Here is a 22,756-nt window from a genome sequence, read left to right on the forward strand (position 1 = left end):
AATTCACATTAAAATTAAGTTTCGTTTTATCATTTCAATTTGTTTTTACACGGTTTTGCTTAGCTTAATTTCTGTGTTTGTTTCAATTAAGCCATAAATTAATTTTTTATCACCTTCTACGGAGTTTATTCTCTTTTGCACATACTATATGTATGGGATATCGGGATTATGAGTTTATTTCTGCAGAGGGTCTGTTATCGATTTCGCGGGAAATCTGTTGGCTCCATTTCGATTTTAGGTCGCCAAGGGCAAAATCGGTAACGCTAGCTGAGAAAAAGTGAAGTTCGGAAATACATTTTGAAGCTTCAATAGACAATTAAGTATTTGGTTTAAACCTATGTTTTTGATAGTAATGCATAATTTTTGCTAATGGCGATACAATTATTAGTTGAAAATAACTAATTAAAATTTTTTAAATATTTTTAAAGCTGAAAACAACTAATTGAAACTAATTTTCCTGAATTAACTAGACGCAAAATTAACTTTCATGAATTACTAAAGTTATTGGGTAGAAGTTTAACTGAAAATATACATTCCGTATTATATATATATATATATATATATATTTATACAGTGTACAAAGTCCGAGGTCTGGACTCGTCGGGACTTCGGCGATCCTAGATTTGAGATTTTTCCGGATATTAGATCATTTTAAATCTACTAAGATGGCACGTAGAAATTATAAAATTGAAAATATGAAATCGTGATTTATGAAATAATGAAGCATTTATGATTTAAAGGGTATCAAAATTTACCAAAGAAAAGAGCTTAATATTTATATGTTTACTTTAATAAACATTTCTTTCAATGTGAGTTGTTTGATTTGTTTTCTCTGCTAATACTTTAGACTAATACTATAGACATATAATTTCTTGTTCAGTTATTAAGTTCCATTGTTCAAGTCCTGTAATTGCTGTGTCGAGAATTCCGAATAACTTGTCAATCAAAATTTTTTCTCGTTCAGTAACCTCTCTGTTACTTTCTTCACTATCGGTAGCTGTATTTTCTGGATTTAGAACCATACTACAGATTCCGCCCTCCGTTAATTGATTGATGATTGGGCATTGTCATTGCAATGAAAAACTTCTGTTTAACTTCGCTAAATTCTGCCGCCTGGTGCGGCCATGCGAGCTCTGGAGCTGGTTCTGGCTTTATGTGAATAACAAATCAGTTATTCTTAATTCAAATAGCACTAAATATAATCGTTTGTCCTATGAGTATCATTAACAAAATCTATTTTTAGCATAAGGAAAGAAATTTCTGCTAAATCTCCCCTTGTCAACATTTTAGCGCATTAAATTTAAATCTGTAATCGTATAATACTCTGTTATTTGGCATCGCTGCATGATTCATCACTCAAGTTGTCATTCGTTGATAAACATGCGGTGATGAAAGCAAAATACAATAAATAATGATTCGCGATTTCGGCATCAAGGATATAAAATATTAGTTGGTGTAAAATTAACAAATGTTTCGGTTTGAGATTATGCCAAGCAGATACGCAGCTATGGAGTCAAGTTACTAATCACACAAATTTATGCTAAAATAATTATTTCTTCAATAATGAGATATTTTATTTAGCACCAAACTAAGATTAAGAATCGGATTTCTGGCATTTTTTTTATGATGAGGGAAAAAATCTAATGCGCAATTGGTTGGTGGTGGCTTTGAGGTCCAGATTTTAGATCATTCCAGATATTAGATGTCCGGATCTCGGACTTTATATATATATATATATACATCTTTCAAAATATAACTTACCAGTATGGATTCACTCTTTTAAAATAATTCTACTTTAATTAAACTTAGGAGATAATATAATCAATTAATCTATATTGTTTAGGAAATAAATTATATATATATAGTAAAAAATGTATATTTTCACTATTCAAGTATTCACTGTGACAAGTATTCTTATCTTGTCACATGAACAGGCCTCTGTGGAAAGGGGCTTCTCTGTAAATAAAGCAATTGAATTTGAAAATTTAAGTGACTCATCATACATTTTTCAACGCACAGTATTTGATTACATAAAATTTTCTGGAGGTGTTCTTAATATCGAAATTAATAAAGAAATGAGATCAGCAGCAGCTTCTGCAAGAAGTGGAGTTCGTTATTTAGAAGTTCAGTATTTAGAAGAACAAAAATCTTTAACTAAATCTGAAAATTCAAAGAGGAAAAGAAATATTATTGAAGAAGAAATTGATTATATGAAGCAGAAGAAAAACTTTCCTCAAAGGGACATTAAAGACATTAATGAAGAAGTAGATGCTTTAGCAGATAAAGCTGAGACCATCAGGAACATTGATTTGTTTATCAAAGCAAATGAACTTAGAAGAATAGTTAAAGAAAAGGAAGATTTCAGATTTAAAAAAAGCACAAATGTTTTGTATCTTTTATTGTACAGTTTATTATTCTAGTATCTTTCAAAAAACCAAGGAAATAAATTGTATGTTTACAAATCAGTTATTTTAATCTGCAAAATATTCTTACATTGTGATTATAATAGTAGTTGACTATGTTTAAATAAATATCAAATAAGTTAAATAATAATCATGTAAATCTCTAAAATAGTGACTGTTATTAGTGTAAAATACACTTATACATGTTTTTCAAGAAATTATGTTCCTCATTTAATGTTATCTACTTCATAACTTGTAGGGAGTTAGTTTAATTTTCAAAATTGTTTTATGGTAAGTATTAAGTTGAATTTAATAATAGTGCATAATACACACTTCTGTTAGTTTTTTAAAGTGAAATTACAAGCATGAAGTCGGTTGTATGGATAATTGCTTTATTCTATTCATTTTTTTGTTTCCTGATAGGTCCTTAATTTTTTCTTTGATGGTCCTTAAAAGTCCTTAATTTTCATATAAGGAAATGTGTACGAACCGTGAAGAATAGTTTAATAGTGATATATGTGGTATTTTTAGTATTATCAAATCTCTGTTAGAAAATGTCATAAATACTGGCTCATTTTCAAAAATATTATCTCTTGGTTTGCATTTATATGTTAATTGATTGGTATCTTTTTTAGTATGTTCTTTCTGTTCAACAAGATGAAGCTTTGCTGAAAGCCTATATAGTAGAATGGAGAAAGTTTTCTACTCAGTGCAGTTATTTGCTTATGCCATTTTCACATTTGGAAGCTGCAGTAGCTGGCAAATTCCCTTCATTTAAGAGGAATGGAATTCGAAAGGTTGTTGATATTTAATTTTTGCTTTTTCTGAAATCTGTCAAAGTAAGTTTACAAGTAAGTGTATATTTAAAAACATTTGTTGCTTTTGTATTTACAGGCACTGCTGGAGAGATGGACTCAGAGTATTTTTTCGAACATCAAGCATAGGCTTCAAAATAGTGCAATGAAACTTGTCCATGCTGAGAGAACTGGAGAGGTTATTGATTCACAGTTGGTGATAGGAGTTAGAGAATCATATGGTATTATTATTATTTAAAAATGAACTTCAAAGCTTAAATGGATTTTTTTGTGATATACTTTATTTTATTCAGAAATATAGGTGAAAAAAAGATTAAAAAATTTACGCTACTGAATTTCTTGCTTGTAAACTGTTCAGGATTTGAAATAAAAAACCTAAAAATGAGCTACATGTTCTTTCCCCCTTTCTTTTTCTGGCTAGGGATTTTATTATGATAATATTATCCTTATTTTCAGAGCAAATGAAGTACAGAGGTCAGCAGAATTGGATATTATGAATTAAATAGTTTTTCTGTGATGCAGTATATAAATACCATAGTTACTCTGTATCCCATTTAACCTATTAAGTTTACTGCTTGAAAACCAAGAGGTAAAAATATGCAATGTATGCTGTTTCTAAAGATATATGGCGTGAGTCATAAATATATTTCACTGAAAAGCACACATAAATACACAATAATACTATTGCGGCGTGAGTCATAAATATATTTCACTGAAAAGCACACATAAATACACAATAATACTATTGCATTATATATTTCAAATAACTTATCAATTTGAATAATATTCTTATTATTTACACAAAATAAGTTTCCGTTTGTGCATATATTTTATATTGTTACTGTTAATAAGAAATTGTTAAATCATATGCTGAAAAAAATCTGGGGGGGATACAGAAATATGTAAACCTACAAAGTCCGAAATCTGACGTTCATTATCTGGAATGATCTAAAATCCAAACCTCAAAACCACCACCAACGTTTTTCTGGTAGGCTTTACACATGCGCATTTGATTTTCCCCCTTTCGCGTGTAATAAAACATCTGGAAAGTCCTTATTCTTAATTTCACTTCAGCACTAAATAAAATACCTTGTTATTGAAGAAACAATCATTTTAGCATAAATTTGTACGATCAGTAATTTGGCTTCGTTGCTGCATATCTGCTTGGCACGCATCTCAAACTTAAACATTCCACATAGATACATCGCTGATCTGACGTCAACCTGGCGAATCAGTATTTATTATACCTTCCTTTCACCACATGTTTATCAAAACATGACAACTTGAGTAATGAATTATGTAGCGATGCCTAAACAATTTTTTTTTTATGTTAGTAATTGAATAATAAAGGAGTATGGTAACTTTTTATGCTCACATTATGCTTGGCGATAATTACAGATTTAAGTTAAATGCACTAAAAATTGTTGACAAGGAAAAATTTACCAAAAATTTCTTTCCATATAAATAAATTTTGTTGATAATACTCATAAACCCAATGATAACATTTAGAGGTATACTAGACCGCCAGTCCCAGAATGGCTGCTTTTGTACTAGACTGGCAATCCCAGAATGGCTGCTTTTTTTAACTGGATGAGTTCAATTTACTCGGGTAAGAGGAAGAAAAAGGAAAGGTTCCGGAATGTCTTGCAACGGAAAGAGATTAGATTGCGGAATGGCTTTTAGTGGGCATTAGAGATACACTCGCTGGCTTTTTCCTAAACCGTGGATGGAGTTTCACTGTGTATTTTTATGCTCTGTGTTTTATTGAACATTTTGTTCAAGGACGGAATAATTTTTATCAATTCATGAAACAAAAATATTTTGAAGAGAAATATCTTTTGAAATGTAAAATTTACGCATTGTATGCTTATTTAAAATTTTCTTAAAGCATAACGTTTTGGGGAAATTACATATTCTTGTTTATTCCAACAAAATCTAATATTTACTAGAACTCTTTATTTCGGTAAAGTAACTGAGTATTACATGAAGTTACAATAAGTAACTGTAAAGTGTTTATTTACTTGAGGTATTGTAGAAAATTGTAACAGTAAATTTTTGATATTTATAATATTCACCGATAATATGATAGCAACGGAACATAGTTATTTAACTTTTTTTTTTTTTTTTTAAATCTGGTACACAAACTAAATAATGTGTTTCAGTATGATATATTTTGATGGAGCTTTAAAAGGCCTGTCTTTATATGAAAAGAGTATTGTAGCCACTTGTGAAAGAACAATTTAGTTTTAATTCCATTTTGTATAAAGAACAAGTAATATTTCTTTCCACATCTTATTTAAATTTAGCGCAGAATTTTTAAAATTAGGTAATCAAAATTAAAAAAGAGCAGACGATCAATGAAAATAAGACTAATAAATATTATATTCATACTAACAAAATGCTAGCTGTACTCACAAAGCACAAGCCGGAAATGATGTAGCATCACCTTTTTCTCTCATCCCTACTTTCAAGTATCATACCTACAAATCTTGGACTGTAATCCAAAATTCCAGAAAAAAAAAAAAAAAAAATCATTCCGAGTTTGAGCCTCTTCTTAGGGCTATTTGAATTAAGAATAACTGATTTATTATTCATATAAACCCAGAACCAGTGCCAGGGCTCGTATGGCCACGCCGAGTCGCAGAATTTAGGAACCACAGGCTGCATCAGGTGGTAAGATATCTAGCGCCAGCTGTCAATAAGACTTAAATATATGTGGGAATTTATTTATTCAGAACTCTGATAAGCCTTAAAAGCATGTGCAAGAAATAGACATAAGTATAATAAATAACTAAACTAATACAATTCAGGCTTAATTGTCACAGTGCGCAATAGAAGCGAGATAAAATTTAACGGAACAACTTGTCATTAGTCGCCAAGCGCATGATGCATAGCCAAATATGTATAGTGAAGGATAGCTAAATTTGATGATGATAGCCACTAATTCTAAAGGTTTTTGGATATTGCAAAACAAAGGTGAAATTTTACAATTAACAGATTTTTGTAAAGAAATTTAGAGAAGCAGTAATAAATGAAGATGATATAAAAGAAGTTTTTCATTGTGATGACAATGCTTCTCAATCATCAATCAATTAACGAATGGCGAAATCTGTAGTATGGTTCTAGATCCAGAAAATACCATGGTGATAGTGAAGAAATAGTGATAGATATAAGTGAAGAAAGAAAGTGATAGTGATAGTGAAGAAAGTGACAGAGAAGTTACTGAAAACGAGAAAATTTCGATTGACAAGTTAGTCGGAATTCTCGAAACAGCAGTTACAGGACTTCAACAATGTAACTGAACAAGAGATTATGCCTGTCTACAGAGTTAAAGAGAAAGTATTAGCACAAAAACAAAGCAACTTAAACAATTTACATTGAAAGAAATGTTTAATAAGATAAACAAATAAATATTAAGTTTAATTTTTTTTTAAAATTTTGATACCCTTTAGATCATAAATAGTTCATTATTTCATAAATCGTGATTTCATATTTTTAATTTTATAATTTCTACATGCAGTCTTATTAGATTTAAACTGCTGTTCTAATATCTGGAAAAATCCCAAATCCAGAATCTCCGAAGTCCCAAAGAATCCAGATTTCGAACTTTGTACTATATATATATATATATGTGTGTGTGTGTGTGTGTGTGTGTATAGGCTGTTTTTTCTAAAGCTACTATAAATTTTGAGTCTACAAAAATAACATTTAGCATACAAATGATGACTTTTTATTTGTGTTATAGATCTCACAAATTCATTAAAAAATATGCATTAAATTATGGTTTCCCCCAAAGCTGTCGTGATCACAAAAAATTTCAAATGATATAGAATTAAAGAAGACAAAGCATGTTCCAAATCTGAATGTTTTTGTTTCTTTTAAAGTGATTTCTGTTGCTATTTGAGGGATTATATTTGAGGGAAAAATACTATTATATTTGAGGGAAAAACATTTCACCAAAACATAAGGGTAGGGGACATAGTTGACAATATTCACTTCTCTTGGTTCTGAGAGTGTTCAAAATTATAGACATTTTTTATTTGAGATAAATTTTTTTGCAGTGCTCTTTATTAATTAAAAATAATTATGTCTGACACTATTGTACACTGGTATGCAAAATTTAGTAACAAATTCATTTTTCAACATACAGCTGTGAAATTATTGATGAGTCTCTGAATTATTGATGAGTCATTGAAACCATTGCAGTTAGGACTGCTCATATCCGTCACTAAGGCTGTTTGGTTTGCTGTTGTCTGTCTTGATCAGACAATTGTGCTGTGCTACCTTGTACCAATGCCATTTAACGCCGTTTCTATTCATTCTATATGGTATGCAGCCTATGAATTTTTTTTTTTCCCCTGCTGTACTTTCTACATTCTTTAAATACTACATTATGCCTTTGTAGTATGAATTTCTTGTCTCCCAGTTGATTTTTTGTAGAACTGCAGCCAAAATTATAAACATTGCTTAAGTTTTGCACACTAATATGTTTGTGAATTAAAAAATAATAATGAGGCACCTGATTAATCATTTTTTCTTTGTTAGCTCTTGATTTGGTTTCTCTTTTACTTCCTTGAAGTAGTCCACACATTTTTTTCTGATATCAGTTATTGGAAAATTATAAATGCCTTATTGAGATTTTATGAAAACTTCATTTATTCATTTTGTTGCTGAAATTTACTGATTCTGTAATTCTCTGCTATCATTAAGAATTTACCGATGAACATGCTATGTTAGATATGTCATCATAGTATATAAACAATTATTTTGAGAAAAGATGTATTGAAATAAATTGATATATTAAATACAATTTCTAGAAATAATATTTAGTTGGAATTTTTCCTGTATTAGACTTAGCGGAGAGCTTAAAAGTCGAATCCAGGTTCCTTTCTTTCAGCTGTTCTTTCCACACATCTAAAACTGAATTCTTAAATAACTGCCAAGATTTCAGTAATGCATGTATTTAAATTTTCATGTAAAGTCAGCTTTGACTGTGCATGTATGAGATGTTGGTGGATTTAATGGGTTTTTTTTTTTTTTTTTTTTTTTTTTTTTTTTGTGTGTGTGTGTTTGTTCCAACAGTTGCCTTGTGCTTAAATGAAGATAAATATGAAATTTATCGAGATAATTTTGAAAGGGCATACTTGGATGCAACAGAAGCTTACTATAAAGCAGAAGCTCCTCAGTATTTAAAAGAATATGGTGTTGTCAACTACATATGGTATGCTAATCAAAAATTAAAGGAGGAAGAGCAGCGAGCTGCTAAGTACCTTGAACTCTGTTCTACGTTACCAGTAAGGAATTTTTATAATGTATTCATGTTGTATTTTTGTAACGAATTCTCAGCACCCCTTTTTTAATAAACTGTGTAGTAATTTATATCGCAGTTGAAAAAGGTACATACGAAAAATTCCATGGACTTTTTTCACCCCCTTAAAAAAAAAAAAAAAAGCAATTTTTTGCCAGTAATGGAAAAGCCACTCTTCAAAAACATTTGGTTTTGTGTAATCTTGATCTTTAAACTAAAATTTAAAAAATTTTGTAAGTTCTTTTTTCCTACTCATTTCTTTTTCTCTTTTTTTGGGGGGGGTCTTAGTTTAAGGGGGACTATTAAAACTTGAAACCTGCCCGCTACAAAGCAGATACAGCAAAGTATTTAAAAAATATTAAATGTGAAATTAATGAAAAGTGGTAAGGGGCATGATACGGCACTTTAATTGAAAACGTACAAGTAGTGGCATCACAATGTTCAGACTCGCAAAGGTACATGATGTGAGATTTCTGCTATTTAAATTTTGTATTCAGGTTCATCTAAGTTGGTTTCAAGATTTAGCGACTATTGAATGGGGAAAAGAACCATTAGATTCAAGTTACGAGAGAGTTATAAATTAGTACCTAGGAGAAGTTTGCGCACACAGCCATTTATCAAGACCAAAGAAAAAAATTGGATATGCTAACCATGTAGTTTAAAATTAATGAAAGCCTTTTAAGAAGGTAGAAAACCCGAGCAATGGATGTTGGGAAGAATTTGCTGGGAGAAAAACAAGTATTATATCATAAGAGTTCATAGTGAGAAAGTGACTACCCTTTTGCAAACAGTAAAAGAAAATATTGAAGAAGAATCTATGATTTATTCAGAAATGTGGAAGGGTTATATAACCTGATGAGTTAACAACTGCAAGATTTGAACATCTCGAAGTTAACCACCAATGTAATTTTGTAATGAATTCTAGAGTTTATACCAAAAACATTGAATGATTCTGGGTTTCAGCCCAACTGCATAACAAAAACGCAATGGGGAACCAACCACATGCTACCACTGAGATTCATCGTATGGATGAATTTATTTAGTGTAGCTTTGTGGAGAAAAGGATACATTTGTTTCTGTCTTCAGTGCAATTAGAAATTTTTGGTCCATGCCAATGAGTATGCTTGGTGGGATTCTCTCCAACTTTTATGGTCAACGGAATTTTCTGTAAGTACCTTGAAAAATTGTTGTTTATTATGGAAAATTGTATACTTTAATGTTTTGTATGTATAAGAGTGAAATATGAAAAATTTAACTGTAAGACTCGAAACTTTATCTTATAAAACAAAATATCAAATTCTAATTAAATGTTTTACTTTCTACAGGAACTTAGTATGAAGTTTCGTGTTAAAACCATTTCTATCAAATCCCCAAAATCACATTCCAGGATATGTTTAAATTTTAGGTTATCTACAGCATGCATACATGAATTTAAAAGATGACCCTAGTTCTTAGGAGAGAAAGATTAATGATAATTATGACATGCAAGATGGTTTTTTTTTGGAATGAGTAAGCAAAAAATGAGCAATAAGCTTTCAAATTAGAGGACAAATTTAAGAAAGGGCTGTCATTAATTCCCATGTCCTTCCTAATGCTTGCCACTGTCCCTTTCTATGTGTATGAGATGATGTTAAATAGTGCAGTTATAATATAAAATTTTGCTGCACTGTACAAGAGATTATTGCTCATATATTTTACAACAAAAATGTTCTGAATTTTCAAATTCAGTCAATATGACTTTAAATGTTTACAAATGTAATAAATTACAGAAATTTAAGTGCTGAAGGATTTTATACATGTGCCTAAAATTTGAAATCTTAGAAGAAAAAGTGTATGCAAAGAAAATATGCTTATTTTTCCAAATATAAAGATTATGGAAAAAAAATCTACCTCGCTTTAAAAACATTCTGAAGACATATTTATAATTTTTTAATTTATGAGAAAAGCTATCTATTTTTTTACGAATATCACAAATTTTTGGCACAGATTTTTTTGACACAAACTCAGCATTTTATTTTACACTATGTCACAAAAAAATATATGCACCCAATGAGCCACAATCACTAAACTCAGCAGGAATGTAGTCTGGGAAGAGATGTGCAAATGATTTAAATTTCAACACCAATGACACGAGGTTCACATTTGAAATGCACAGCCGGGAGAGTTTAACAGCATGATTGCTTGTGCCGTAGGGCTATTTAAACAAGTCTGTTGACTTGGATGGATGGTATTGTGACTAGAGATGCCTCTGAAATGGAAAACCATTCGGAGATGACTAGCCGATGCTGGCAGGCCGGATTTACATATAAGCTACACAAGCTATAGCTTAGGGCCTCCACTTTCTTGCCCCCCAAATTAAAGAATAATATATATAGTATTAAAATATATTATAACAGACTTATAAAGGGCCTCATATCTCAAATAGCTTAGGGCCTTATTAAGTCTAAATCTGGCTCAGGATGCTGGTATCGGCTGCCGACATCCATTGAGATGCCTACCACTGACCCCACATCAACTGAATTTTTGCCAGACTTGGGCAAGTCTTAGTGTGAAGAACTGGAAGTGTGTGATCTTCTTCAGTGATGAATCCTAATTCAGTCTGAATGCTGATGTATTGCACATGCATGTGGAGGTGGCCAGGCCAGCGGTCCGATCCTGCATTTGTTGTCGAGCAACATATGATGATGACAGAATGTGACAAGTGATTTGTTGGGACACACCATCACCTCTAGTCATCCTTCAGAATATTGTTACCACTTGCAGTTACGTGGAGGATATTTTGATGCTGGTTGTACTGTGTTATACTATCAAGTTGTCCAGGTGCCATTTATCAGCAAGAGAATGCTCATCTACATATTGTGTGATTCTCCCAACAACGTCTTCAATATGACATACTCCTGTGGCCTGTCAGGTCACCAGACCTCTCACCAGCAGAGCATGTTTAGGACATGCATGGAATCCTGTAATATTAGCGAATTAACTGCACATTTGTAAAGATTATGGCATGATCTTCTGCAGAGGTTCATAGGTGACGTACTTGGTTTGTTGCGACGCCATGTTTTGGCTTGTATAGCTGCCAGAGGTGGCTATACTACTTACTGATTTGTAACCTTTTTCATGCCATAACTTATTAATAAATGAGTTTTGTTTTGAATTTGTAATCACTTGTTTATCTCCTCAGACAGTACATGCCTGTTAAGTTTCATGATAGTAGTTTATTTCCTTCTCTGAGCATATATATATATATATATATATTTTTTTTTTTTTGTGAGAGTGTATATAACTAAATTGCTCCTTTAAATTTTTTACTGATATCACTATTAGAACTCTAAGGCTAGTTTTATGAATGTCATCAGCAAGAAATATCACACTGAAAAAGTTTCCCAGTATTTAATGTTCATTGCTTTGTTCTTTATATTCATGTAATTCAGGAAAGGTAGTTTGCAAACTGCTTTGAAATGTTAATTTTGATTGCTAAAATGTATGCAAAAATATTAAAAAAATTAAATAATATTAACGTAATGCTATTTTATGTGAAATTTTAAAAGTTATTCAAGGTTTCTTTAACTTATTAAAACCATTTCCTAATGTTTTCCATTTCCTAATAATTTTAGAGTATCAACAGTATGAAATGTCTCTTAATTCTAAAAAATATTAATAAAAACGAAATGGAACTTTTATTTTGCTGTCTTAACAAGCATTAAAATTTAAAATCATTGCTTTTTCCAAAACAAAATAAGACAGAACACACACACACAATCTGATCAAACATTTTTCAATTAATTCAAACTGTTTAGTATATATAACAAAAAGTTAAGTAATTCACAAATTGCTGTGAGATAACAAGAATTGCGTGAGTAATATTAAAAAATTCTAACAAAAATTCTACTCAGTCAGTAATTCCACCAAACTTTGAGGGCAGTTGAAGACTGTGAAAATAGCTAGAGGAAGTGTTAGAGCAGGGTTCCCAACCCTATGCCTGTAGGCACCATGGTGCCTACCAATTGTTTAATGTGTGCCTGTCACTATACGATCACAATAAAAATGTTTTAATTTTGAATAAAATGTTTTCTCATTTTTAATGAAATAGAAATTGCGTCCATCACAGATACAACAAGGTTGCCACGCTACCTGGAAAACCGAAAAAAGTCAGGGAAATCGAAAATTGACCAAAAAAGTCAGGGAAGAATCAGGGAATTTAACAATTTTAGTCAAAATTTGAAAAAAATTAGGGAATTTCATAACGGCAATCCCCCCAAAACTGATTTTCGCACCAATGTTGACAGTGATCACGTTCTTGGGGAATTATGTATTGCGTGCTTGTCATTCGGGCAGCTGGCATAGAGCCAATTTTTGCGGCGCTAACCAGATTGTCTTTCAGAAAGGCAAAGAAAGTTTCCAGTATCTTTGTTTCCAGTAACCTCTTGAATTCAGGGGCTCGCACAAAGAATCGTATGCACATGTGGAACGGAAGAAAGAGATGAAGTTATGCCTCGTGGTTAAGAGAGCACGTTTTTCTGTTTTCAGTTAAAAAGTCTGGTAAGTTAAATTTTGTAATCTTTTACATCTTATTAATTTTTTTTAATGTATGTTTACGTAACACTCTATCGTATTTGCTTTTTAAAATGATAAGAATTCATGCAGTGCATTTTTAAAGTTAAAAGAAGTTTATTGTTGCTTTTTGAATCATATTTTGTGCAGTATTAAACAAATCAAATTGAACTGTTTAGCTTTTCAACATCGTTGGTGGCGTGTATTATGATTATTGGACTTTGAAATGACGCAAAAAAATCTGATACTTTATAATTTCATTAAAAAAATTGACTTTGTTTTGTAATTGGCAAAATATTCTTCTCCCCCCATTTTTTTTGGTTTTGTTTTGTTTTGTGTGTGTGTGTGTTCTGAATTCGGTTTTCCGTTGTTTCGATTTTTAAATAATTCGCATTTAAAATTTATTTTTGAGAAATAAACGACGATAAAACTTGTTGCCGAATTCAGAAACAAACAGTAAATATTAAAATGTTTGTCCCCTCTTTTTTTATACACTTCATGTTGTAAAAATCAGTAATCAATCCTGCTTTTGCTTGAAATTTCCAATTTTGCTGTGCCCTTCCTCCAAGCTCATACAAAACAAAATCTTTTAAACATTTTTTTTTTTTTTATAAATGCCTTGTTATTTTGGAGTAAATTAAACAAAATAATAACAAGTTATCTTGACTAACCATTCAATATAACTATATTTGGCAAAATACCGTTAATTATTGTAATTCACTTTTTAATCTTCAATTAATTTATTTAAATGTTATTCATATCATTTAATGTTGCTTCATCCTTCTAAATTTATTTCTTATTAGTTAATACTTTCAAATTTCAGGCAATTTTCTGTGGCATACTCGTGAAACTAATTCTGGCAGTATGATAACATACCATTACGAAATCTAGTGCACATATTTTTAACTTATGTGTGTTGCTAAATAAGTATAAAATACTTGAATTTATTTAAAAATATTAAATAGATTTCTTTCTTTTTTTAGCTGCAAAATATCTGAAAAAAGACATTTTTTAATCCAGGTTGGGCAGATTCTAGTCTCAATCCTCAGTGGAATCCATGGTTGCAACCTATCGAATTAGCTCCTAACATGGCAAGATGCACGTTTTGCCAACAAAATATCATGCTTAGTACCATGGGAAGGAAAGCAGTTACAAGCCACATAAACAGTGTAAAACATAAGAAAATCATTTTTGTGAAGATGAACTCTGAAAACTTAAAAAACTATTTCTCCATAGATAAAAGCAGTTCTGAAACACAGCAGTCTTCGGCACTAGTTGCTGAATCATCAAATTTAAACGCGTTCACACCTGAGGACAAAGTTTTTGCTGCGGAATTACTGTGGGCTATGAAATTTGTTTCTTCAGATGTTTCTTATAATGCATTTAATGCTGCTGCTGTTCTGTTCCAGAAAGTGTTTGATGACAGCAATAAAGCTAAAGCTATGACCCTGGGACATACAAAAATGTCATATTTAGTGTCATTTGGTTTAGCTCCATACTTCAAAAAGATGCTCATTTCTGATCTTAGAACACTGAATTTGTAATTTGCTTCAATGAAGCATTAAATAGAATTGTCCAGAGAGGCAAAATGGATCTTTTTGTTAGATTTTGGGACAGTGCGAGGAATGAAGATACCTCACATCAATTTTTTGGGGACATGTATCTGCCAATGACCTTCTGAGAAGTTTCTTTGAGGGAACCTCAGAGCTAGATAAAAAGAAATTGCTGCAAGTATCATTGGATGGACCAAATGTCAATCTTAAATTCCTCAGAGATTTGAAAGAAAATTTAGCAAATAATGATGCCTGCCATGTATTACATATTGGGTCCTGTGGTTTGCATGTTGTTCATGGTGCCTTTAGAGCTGGCCATAAAGGTACTGACTGGAATTTAAGTGCATTATTTAAAAATATGCATAGAGTATGTAAAGACAGTCTTGCTTGGCAAGCAGACTATATTGCCATCACTAACTGTACAACTTTTCCGTTGAAGTTTTGTGAAGTAAAATGGTGTGAAAACATACCTGTTGCTGAGAGAGCTATTGATATTTTTCATCATGTCAAAAAATATGTAGAATCATCCGAACTACCAAAAACTGTGTCATTCAAAAGACTGAGAGAAGCTGTTAAAGATAAGCTACTTTTGGCAAAAATCTCATTTTTTATTTCGGTTGCAGGAGTTAATTTACATCCATTTCTAAAGTCATTTCAGACAGCTGATCCTTTGTGCCCCTTTCTATATACAACTTTCCATAGTATGCTAAGTCATCTTCTCTCCAAATTTGTCAAAAGAGATATACTGCGAGAGGCAAAAGCTCCTGAAAAACTGATAAATATAGATATTCTGGATGAAAACATTTATTGTAATGTTGCAGATATAGATGGGGGTATTGCTGCTGGGGCGAGTTTAGCTAAAAGTGGAGTATCTGATCTTAACAAAAGAGAATTCAGAACTCGGTGCAGAACATTTTTGGTTAAGCTGGTATAAAAAATATTTGAAAGAAGCCCATTGAAATATAGCTTAGTTAAATACATTTCTTCATTAGATCCTAAGCTCATTACGTCTAATGAATTTTTATGTGAGAAAAGGATGGAGAGGTTATTGCATATAATATATGAAAGTGAATGGATAAATTCCACAGTTTCAGATAAATCAAAAATGCAGTTTAAAGAATTATTATTCAGAAGTAAGGGTGTTTGGAAAGACACTTTTACTAATTATGCTTCAATGTGACTTGATCACTTTTATAAGGATTTGATTAATAACTCAGATTTTAAAGAACTTTGGAGTGTTGTAAAACTAGTTCTAATTTTATCACATGGCAATTCCACAGTAGAAAGTGGATTTTCAGTTAATAATGATATGTTGGTGAAAAATCTGCAGGAAAATTCTTTAACAGCAGTGCAAACTGTTTATGATGCTATAAAAGTAAATGGAGGTGTGATTAATATTAATGTAACTCCTTATATGTTATGATATGCCAGATCTGCTCGTGGTGCATATCACCGAGCACTCGAAGACAAAAAACTGTGTGATAATAAACATAAAAAATACTATTAGACAAAAGGAACAAGGCACAGATTAAAATTTTGGAGTCAAAAAAACAAAAATTGAGCAGAGATGTTTCTTCAATTGACTTGCAAATTGCAAAGTTAAAACAAGAAATCTAATTTGGTGCTTATTTTTCATTAGTATTTTTTCTATTAGTGTTTTGTTTAAATATATTAAATGTCATATTTTTAATTCTAATAAATATTTTTCATTTAACATATGTTATGTATGCTTATATTAACAGTTTTGCATAAAAAATGCTTTTTTAACCTTTCAGAATTTAGCAAGTGTTGAAATATCACTGAGGTGATTGTTTGCCAATTATATATTATTTAATAGGATAGATATAAATGGGCCCCGCACTGCCATTTTGTGAACAATAACTTCCATTCCAGAATTTATGTATAATACTTTTTAATATCATTCATGACATAATTTTATTACAATTAATGGTGGAGAAAATCTTATGTTTAAAAGTTCATACATTGCATTGAAAAATCAATGAATTTCATTTCTGGTTTTGGTTTAGATGGAATGCATTGTACTTATTTAATTTCTTTTGTAAATGAAAGTTATTGGGGAAAATGGAAAATAACTCCTATTGTAGTCATAATAGTAATGTTTTGGTAATATACTTTATATATATGTATATAAGTCATATGCAGTTAGCAAATTTTTGTGTTATCAAGTGGCACCACAATTAATTTACCTTTAGCACAACAAATGCACACTACATGGATAGACTGGAATTTTCTTAAAAACACTCCTGGAAAACCTGAAAAAGGGAGGGAATTTCGTTCTCCTGTTTGAGTGGCAACCCTGATACCAGCACAAAACAAAATGCAACCAATCTTTTTTTTTACGTGCATGTAATATTAACTCTTTCCAACTATAATTCACCTTGAAAAAATAAATGGTGCCCACCATCCAACAGATATTGTAGAATGTTCTCTTAGGGACAGAGAGGTTGGGGACCCTGTGTTACAGGAATTTATAGTGTCTGGGTATTAGCTCATAATTGCCAATACACCACATTGCCAACAATCAGTTGGCATTTTGGGGCAATGAAATGTCTTTTTGATATAAGCAAATTAATCAGTTTTTAATTAATTGATTAATTATTTTTAATTTCCTACACATATTATCTGACAATTAGATTACAAAATTGTATCACTCTAACACCACAGGTTATCTGTCTCTCCATATGAAGTCGTTTAAATAAGGCAAATGACATCTTTCAAACCAGTTCCCAGTTCTTATTCCAATACTTTGATGACAATTTTGTTAACACTATTTCTATTATTCAACCATTGTTACGTGCAGTTTCATTTTAGGAACATTGGAAGACTCGTAAATGTTTAGCAAAATAGAACGGGCCAGAAAATAATGGATTGCTTTTGATTAGTATCTCTATAAATCTAGTAAATACATGATATGAAATGCAGTAAAAATTATCTAGATAAGTGCTAGTATTTAATTAATTTGAAGTTGACATTAAATGGTAAACAAAAGAAGCCATCTTTATCCTGTATTAAACCCTCGCCTTCAAGAAGAGAGAGCATATTAAGCAGGAAAGGAAAAGAAAGAGAAAACTTATGTGTTTCTAAACTCTGTTTCTTTAAAATGTGCACTTCAAGATCTTAGTGGACCTTCCTTCATTCATGATTTTAATTTATGTTGTCTTCATTGTATATAAAGGATTAGGGAATTTTAGAAAATTAGCGAACTCGGCAGTCTTTGCAGTAGTTGTTACCATGATTATAAGGCTAGTTAAAAAGGGAAATATTTCCTTAAAGTGACTAAAGTAACAGTCTTTAGAAGAATACAAATACATTCACTATTGGTCATACAGTTATTATCCCAATGCAGTAACTGTACGTTTCTACCCCCATTTTGATGGAGCACATCCCAAAGGTTTCAAAAGGTCTTCCACTCTTCTTTTGCCACCAAACTACTGAAGATTACTTTCAGCTTGCCAGTATTTTGAGTGCTCTCCACGCCACATAGACGCTGACAAACATCAGTGCCTTCTCCAAAATTAGAACCTATGCCCATCAGTACAGCAGACAGTGTCACTGTCCACTACGCTAATCAGGGCAACTTAGGAAATACAAAAAAATTTCTAGAGCTGGCATAACACTTACATGGAAAGGACACATGTATCATTATTGGTGTTTACCAAAAGGTATTGATTTATGTCAAAGTACTAAATATATATTAGGTTAGCTATGGTTGTGAAGCCTCTTTTTTACATTTCTAAAGATAGGATTGATTGTGAGTGTTAAATCATATTCTGACATTATGGACTGATGTTTGCAAGTGAGTTTCACTTTAGTTTCCTCAAAGCTCACTTTGGCAGTGCATGTTTTGTGGATGATGCAGACACTGAGCAAGAAATCTTTATATGATTGCAACATAATGCAAAAAAATTTTGATGCAGTAAGTATTGGGACTTTTATGCACTGATGGAATGAGCTTTGATGTGAGTGGAGTTAATGTTGAAAAACAAAACTGATTGCTACATCAGTATATCATGCAGTTTTATTTTTATAATAATAGAATTTGTTTCTATAGCAGCAGAATTTGAAGAGTTTTATTCATTAACTAGTCTTCCTATGTAGCTTATTTTGTTCTTTTAATACATATTTAATCTGTCTGTTATCCAGTTTTATTTTAAATGCAGAATTAATAAATGTTTCTTTATTGCTAGTTTACCAGATGCATTGTAGATTTGCTTGTTACAACATTTCAAGAAGTTATTTTAGCAGAATGTCCAGCAATGATAAAAAATCATGAGGCAGAAAGTAAGTCTTGTTAAACTTACTTAGTTTAAAATTTAGTTTTAAAATTCATGTTAAGTAAGTTTAACAAGACTTACTTAACATGAATTTTAAAACTTTATTATCTGCATGTAGGTAAAAGCTTATTAGTTAACTGTTATCGTAATTTTGATAGCAGACAAGTGAGTTGAAAATTATTTTTTAGAAAAGGGCTGTTGTTTGTAAAAATATAATACATTAATCTTTAGTTTTTAATATTACTCTTTAATTTACATTATTCTTTAGTTTTTTAAATTCTTTAGTTTTAAAGAATGAAAATTTTGTGGATGTTTTTCTTTCTTCCAATTTCATTGTTTATTCTGTAGTTTTTAATTTAAAACGGAATTGCATTTCAGAGCTTCAGTTGATGTTCAAATTGATGGACAAAGCTTCAGATGGTATTAGTCCTATGCTAAGAGATTTAGAGCATTATATTATTAGTGAAGGTTTAGCTGAAATGAAGGCTGCTGCACCCATTATTACTCAGGTATTTATGTTGTGTAATTAATTGCATTATGTATTAATATTTGATGATGTTAAGCTCATTCGTATGGAATTTGACTCATAATTTATATGATTAATTAAGTGAAAAGAGTTATGGAAATTTTGGGAGAGAAGTTCCTGTTCCAATATTCTTTTTGAAATTAGTTAATTCAGATATTAGTTTCTAGCTATAGTATTGTATTCTATATCTTTTACTGATGGGATGAAATATTTTACTTAACTTACATTTTTTTTCAAAGTCTTTAATGATGATACCTTTTACAGTGCTTTTCAGTCAAAATAATGGCAGTATTTGAAATTTCCTTCAGAATTGCTAAAGAAATAGGAAGTTATCAAATTACATTAATCTAGTGCTAAACAAAGAAACAACCCATCCCTAATTCCTAGAAACTGTGGATTTGGTGTGAAAATCCCTGCATGTCAATTCTTTGGGGGAAGAAATAGGGATAATGTAATAAGACCAATTATTATATCCCACACCAAACACTGGCAATTTTCCTACTTCTGTTGGCCATCTGAGGAAACCTCCAATATTTTGCATCGAAAGCTGTTTGGATCAGTTCTTTGGGAAAGGATTTCAAGTTACATTTATCTAAGCTAGAAATAATATATGTAAATCAGAATTTAAAAAACAAAAGAAAAAAAAAGATTAATTTGTATGTAGGAAAATAGATAGATAAGGAGGCTGAAAATCAGTTAAATTTATATTGCTTTTATCCATGCATTAGTCATGATTGATTTATCATATTTTATGCTCTAAGTTAGTGTTTCTCAAACTTGTTTGGGTCACTGCCTTGAGTTTTTTGTGTTGATAAGGCCATTCTCTATCCTTTTTGTACATGATATATATATATATACTATATATACACACACATGTGTATGTGTATATATATGTATAAGTAAGAATGTTTATTATTATTGAGTGAGCTATGGAATTACACGAGGTGAGACCAAAAAGTAAGGTGACTGATGTCATAGTAATAACTGTATTATATATTTGCATATAAATACCAGAATATTATATATTTACATATAAATACCATTACATGTAAAATATTATATATTTGCATATTGTCAGAAGTGTATTGTAGGTGGCGGGATCTAGTTCCCGCTGTCTACAATACACTTCTGACAATGTTCATACAAGTTCTGGAAACTTTATAGTTTCTAGAAACTATCTAGAAACTTTATAGTTTAGTCCTTTGAGACTGTGTTAAGTTCCTTGGTAACAGCAGCTTGAATGTCTGAGATGCTTGAAAATCGGTGTCCCTTTTGTGCCAATTTCAGTCATGGAAAGAGAAAAAAGTCTGCTGGCACAAGATCAGGGGAATAAGGAGGGTGAAATAACTCCGTAACCTTTTGCTGCACGAGGAACCATCTAACACACATTGCAGTATGAGGGCGTGCACTATCATGCAACAGAAACCACTTGCTTGATGCAGGGAGATGGGGCCGAACACAACGAATGTGAGCCAGGAGGTGCTTCATAACATTTCAATAAAATTCACCTTTAACTGTTTGACCTTCCAGTATGTATTCTTTATTGATAATTCCCTGTGCTTTGAAAAAGGTAATCAACATTGTCTTAACCTTTGATTTTTTGGAGTGAAACTTTCTTGATTTCGGCGATAAGGGAGTGCACCATTCCATGCTTTGGCGTTTCATGTTTGGATCATACACAAAACACCACGTTTCATCTCTTGTGACGATTGATTGTAAAAATGTGTCATCTTTATCTTCTGCATTGATCAAGTCGCCACAGGAGTCCAATCGCCGCTGTTTTTGTTCATCGCTTAAGTAATGAGGGACAAACGTCGCACAAAGTTTTTGTTTACCCAAATCCTGCATCAATATTGTTCAGAAGATTTCATGAGGAAGATTCAGTTTGTTTGCCATTATTCGGATGGACAAACTGCGATCTTGCAGCAATAACTTCCTAACTCTTTCAACATTTGCTGTCAGTCTGCTCATCATTGGTCTTCCACTGCGATGTCATCCTCCATGCTTTCACAGCCTTCACGGAAAAGTTTGAACCACTGAAATACTATCTTGTGAGATAAAGTGTCTTCACTATACACACTTCGAAGCATTTCCAAGGTTCATGTAGCATTTTACCCATTTTAAAACAGAATTTCATTATTGTTTTCTGGTAAATTGTGCAATGCACTAACACTTTTCAGGTTTAAGTGACTGCACAAACAAACAGGAAACAAGAAACTTGACTGACTCTGAATTTCAAATGACCCTGAACTTCAACGTTGCGTACCAAATATCGTAATGTGCATGTGTCAGGTCATCGGCTGTTCTCATTTTTGAAAGGAGGGGTGAGTCACTTTTTGGTCTCACCTTGTATATTAACTTACATAATTCCTTAAATATTCCAAATTTTTAGTAGTTTCAGGCCTACCTAACTCTGCACAAATATAAGGAACCAAACTACCTAATGAAAATATATTTGGTATAAATTAACTATTTGAAACTAATAAATTTTTGTATGTTTGAGAGCTGTGATCCCCAATGGCTATAGTCACAGTCATCTCTGTTTAAATTTTTTTTTGTGAACTAAAAAACATTTAACAGGTATTGGAGTTGTTAAAAAATATGAGAGTATTGTAAATCATTGTCTTTCTTTGTATACAGATTTACAATAGTGTATGTCATTGTAATTTATATAGCTATTTGTATTTATGTGTTTATAATTTGGTTTTACATATTTTTGTGTTGTTGCTTATTTGTATTTATTTATTTTATGCCTTTTGTAAGGTAATTTTATGCTTTTTTATTATGTTTTTTTTTAATCTAGGATTTGTGGCTGCTTTATGTGTTAGTCTTTAAATTTATGTATTATTTTGTAGCAATTTAACTTCTAAATCAATTGATGTGGCAGTATTAAGGATATCTCTTGTAGAACTGGAGATACAGCAAAATTCCTTTTACTTGGCCTTAGTGCTAATTTTTGTCACTAAGTTGATGACATTTAACAATTTTCACCAACTTCCATGGCATTTTGGAAAATACGTTTTTTAAACTGTACACAGATGAGTGAAAAGTAGATACTGTATTCTTCAAAATAAGTTTGAAACTAGTACTTGAATGTGCAGACAAAGTAATAGAAACTGTATTTCAGACAGAATTGGTGACTATATGTGTAGCAATGACTCATATAAGTACCAAGATGCATAAAAACTTGCATATACTTTAATTACATGTCTAGTCTGCCACCTATAAAAGAAATGCAGCTATCCTCTTATCAAGAAAATGCAAAAACTGTATATATCTACAATCCCCCACTATAGTAGCTTCCCA

General features: G+C 31.3%; 2 protein-coding genes across 13 annotated transcripts in view; both read left to right on the forward strand.

Annotated features, from left to right (window-relative positions):
- LOC146994926 (cullin-5-like) overlaps positions 1–22,756 on the forward strand; it is a 180,090-nt gene that overhangs the window by 119,056 nt on the left and 38,278 nt on the right. For all 12 annotated transcript variants that reach the window (XM_085824789.1, XM_085824792.1, XM_085824795.1 and 9 more), the window contains 5 exons: positions 3,038–3,199; positions 3,297–3,438; positions 8,300–8,511; positions 18,838–18,931; positions 19,303–19,433. In XM_085824789.1, the coding sequence (XP_085680915.1) occupies positions 3,038–3,199; positions 3,297–3,438; positions 8,300–8,511; positions 18,838–18,931; positions 19,303–19,433 (741 nt within the window). The remainder of the gene's footprint in view (positions 1–3,037; positions 3,200–3,296; positions 3,439–8,299; positions 8,512–18,837; positions 18,932–19,302; positions 19,434–22,756) is intronic.
- LOC146994928 (uncharacterized) lies at positions 12,778–14,707 on the forward strand. Its single transcript, XM_085824800.1, has 2 exons — positions 12,778–13,064; positions 14,060–14,707. Exon 2 carries the CDS (start codon positions 14,165–14,167, stop codon positions 14,618–14,620), a length of 456 nt encoding a protein of 151 aa, XP_085680926.1. The 5' UTR covers positions 12,778–13,064; positions 14,060–14,164; the 3' UTR covers positions 14,621–14,707.

Source organism: Stegodyphus dumicola, chromosome 10 (genome assembly GCF_044657685.1).
Source record: "Stegodyphus dumicola isolate Sdum_Otavi_A_Nest chromosome 10, ASM4465768v1".
Taxonomy (NCBI): Eukaryota; Metazoa; Arthropoda; class Arachnida; order Araneae; family Eresidae; genus Stegodyphus; species Stegodyphus dumicola.

Coding starts and splice junctions, on each gene's coding strand:
- LOC146994928 (XM_085824800.1), top strand. CDS start 14,165: ATGGCAAGATGCACGTTTTGCCAACAAAATATCATGCTTAGTACCATG.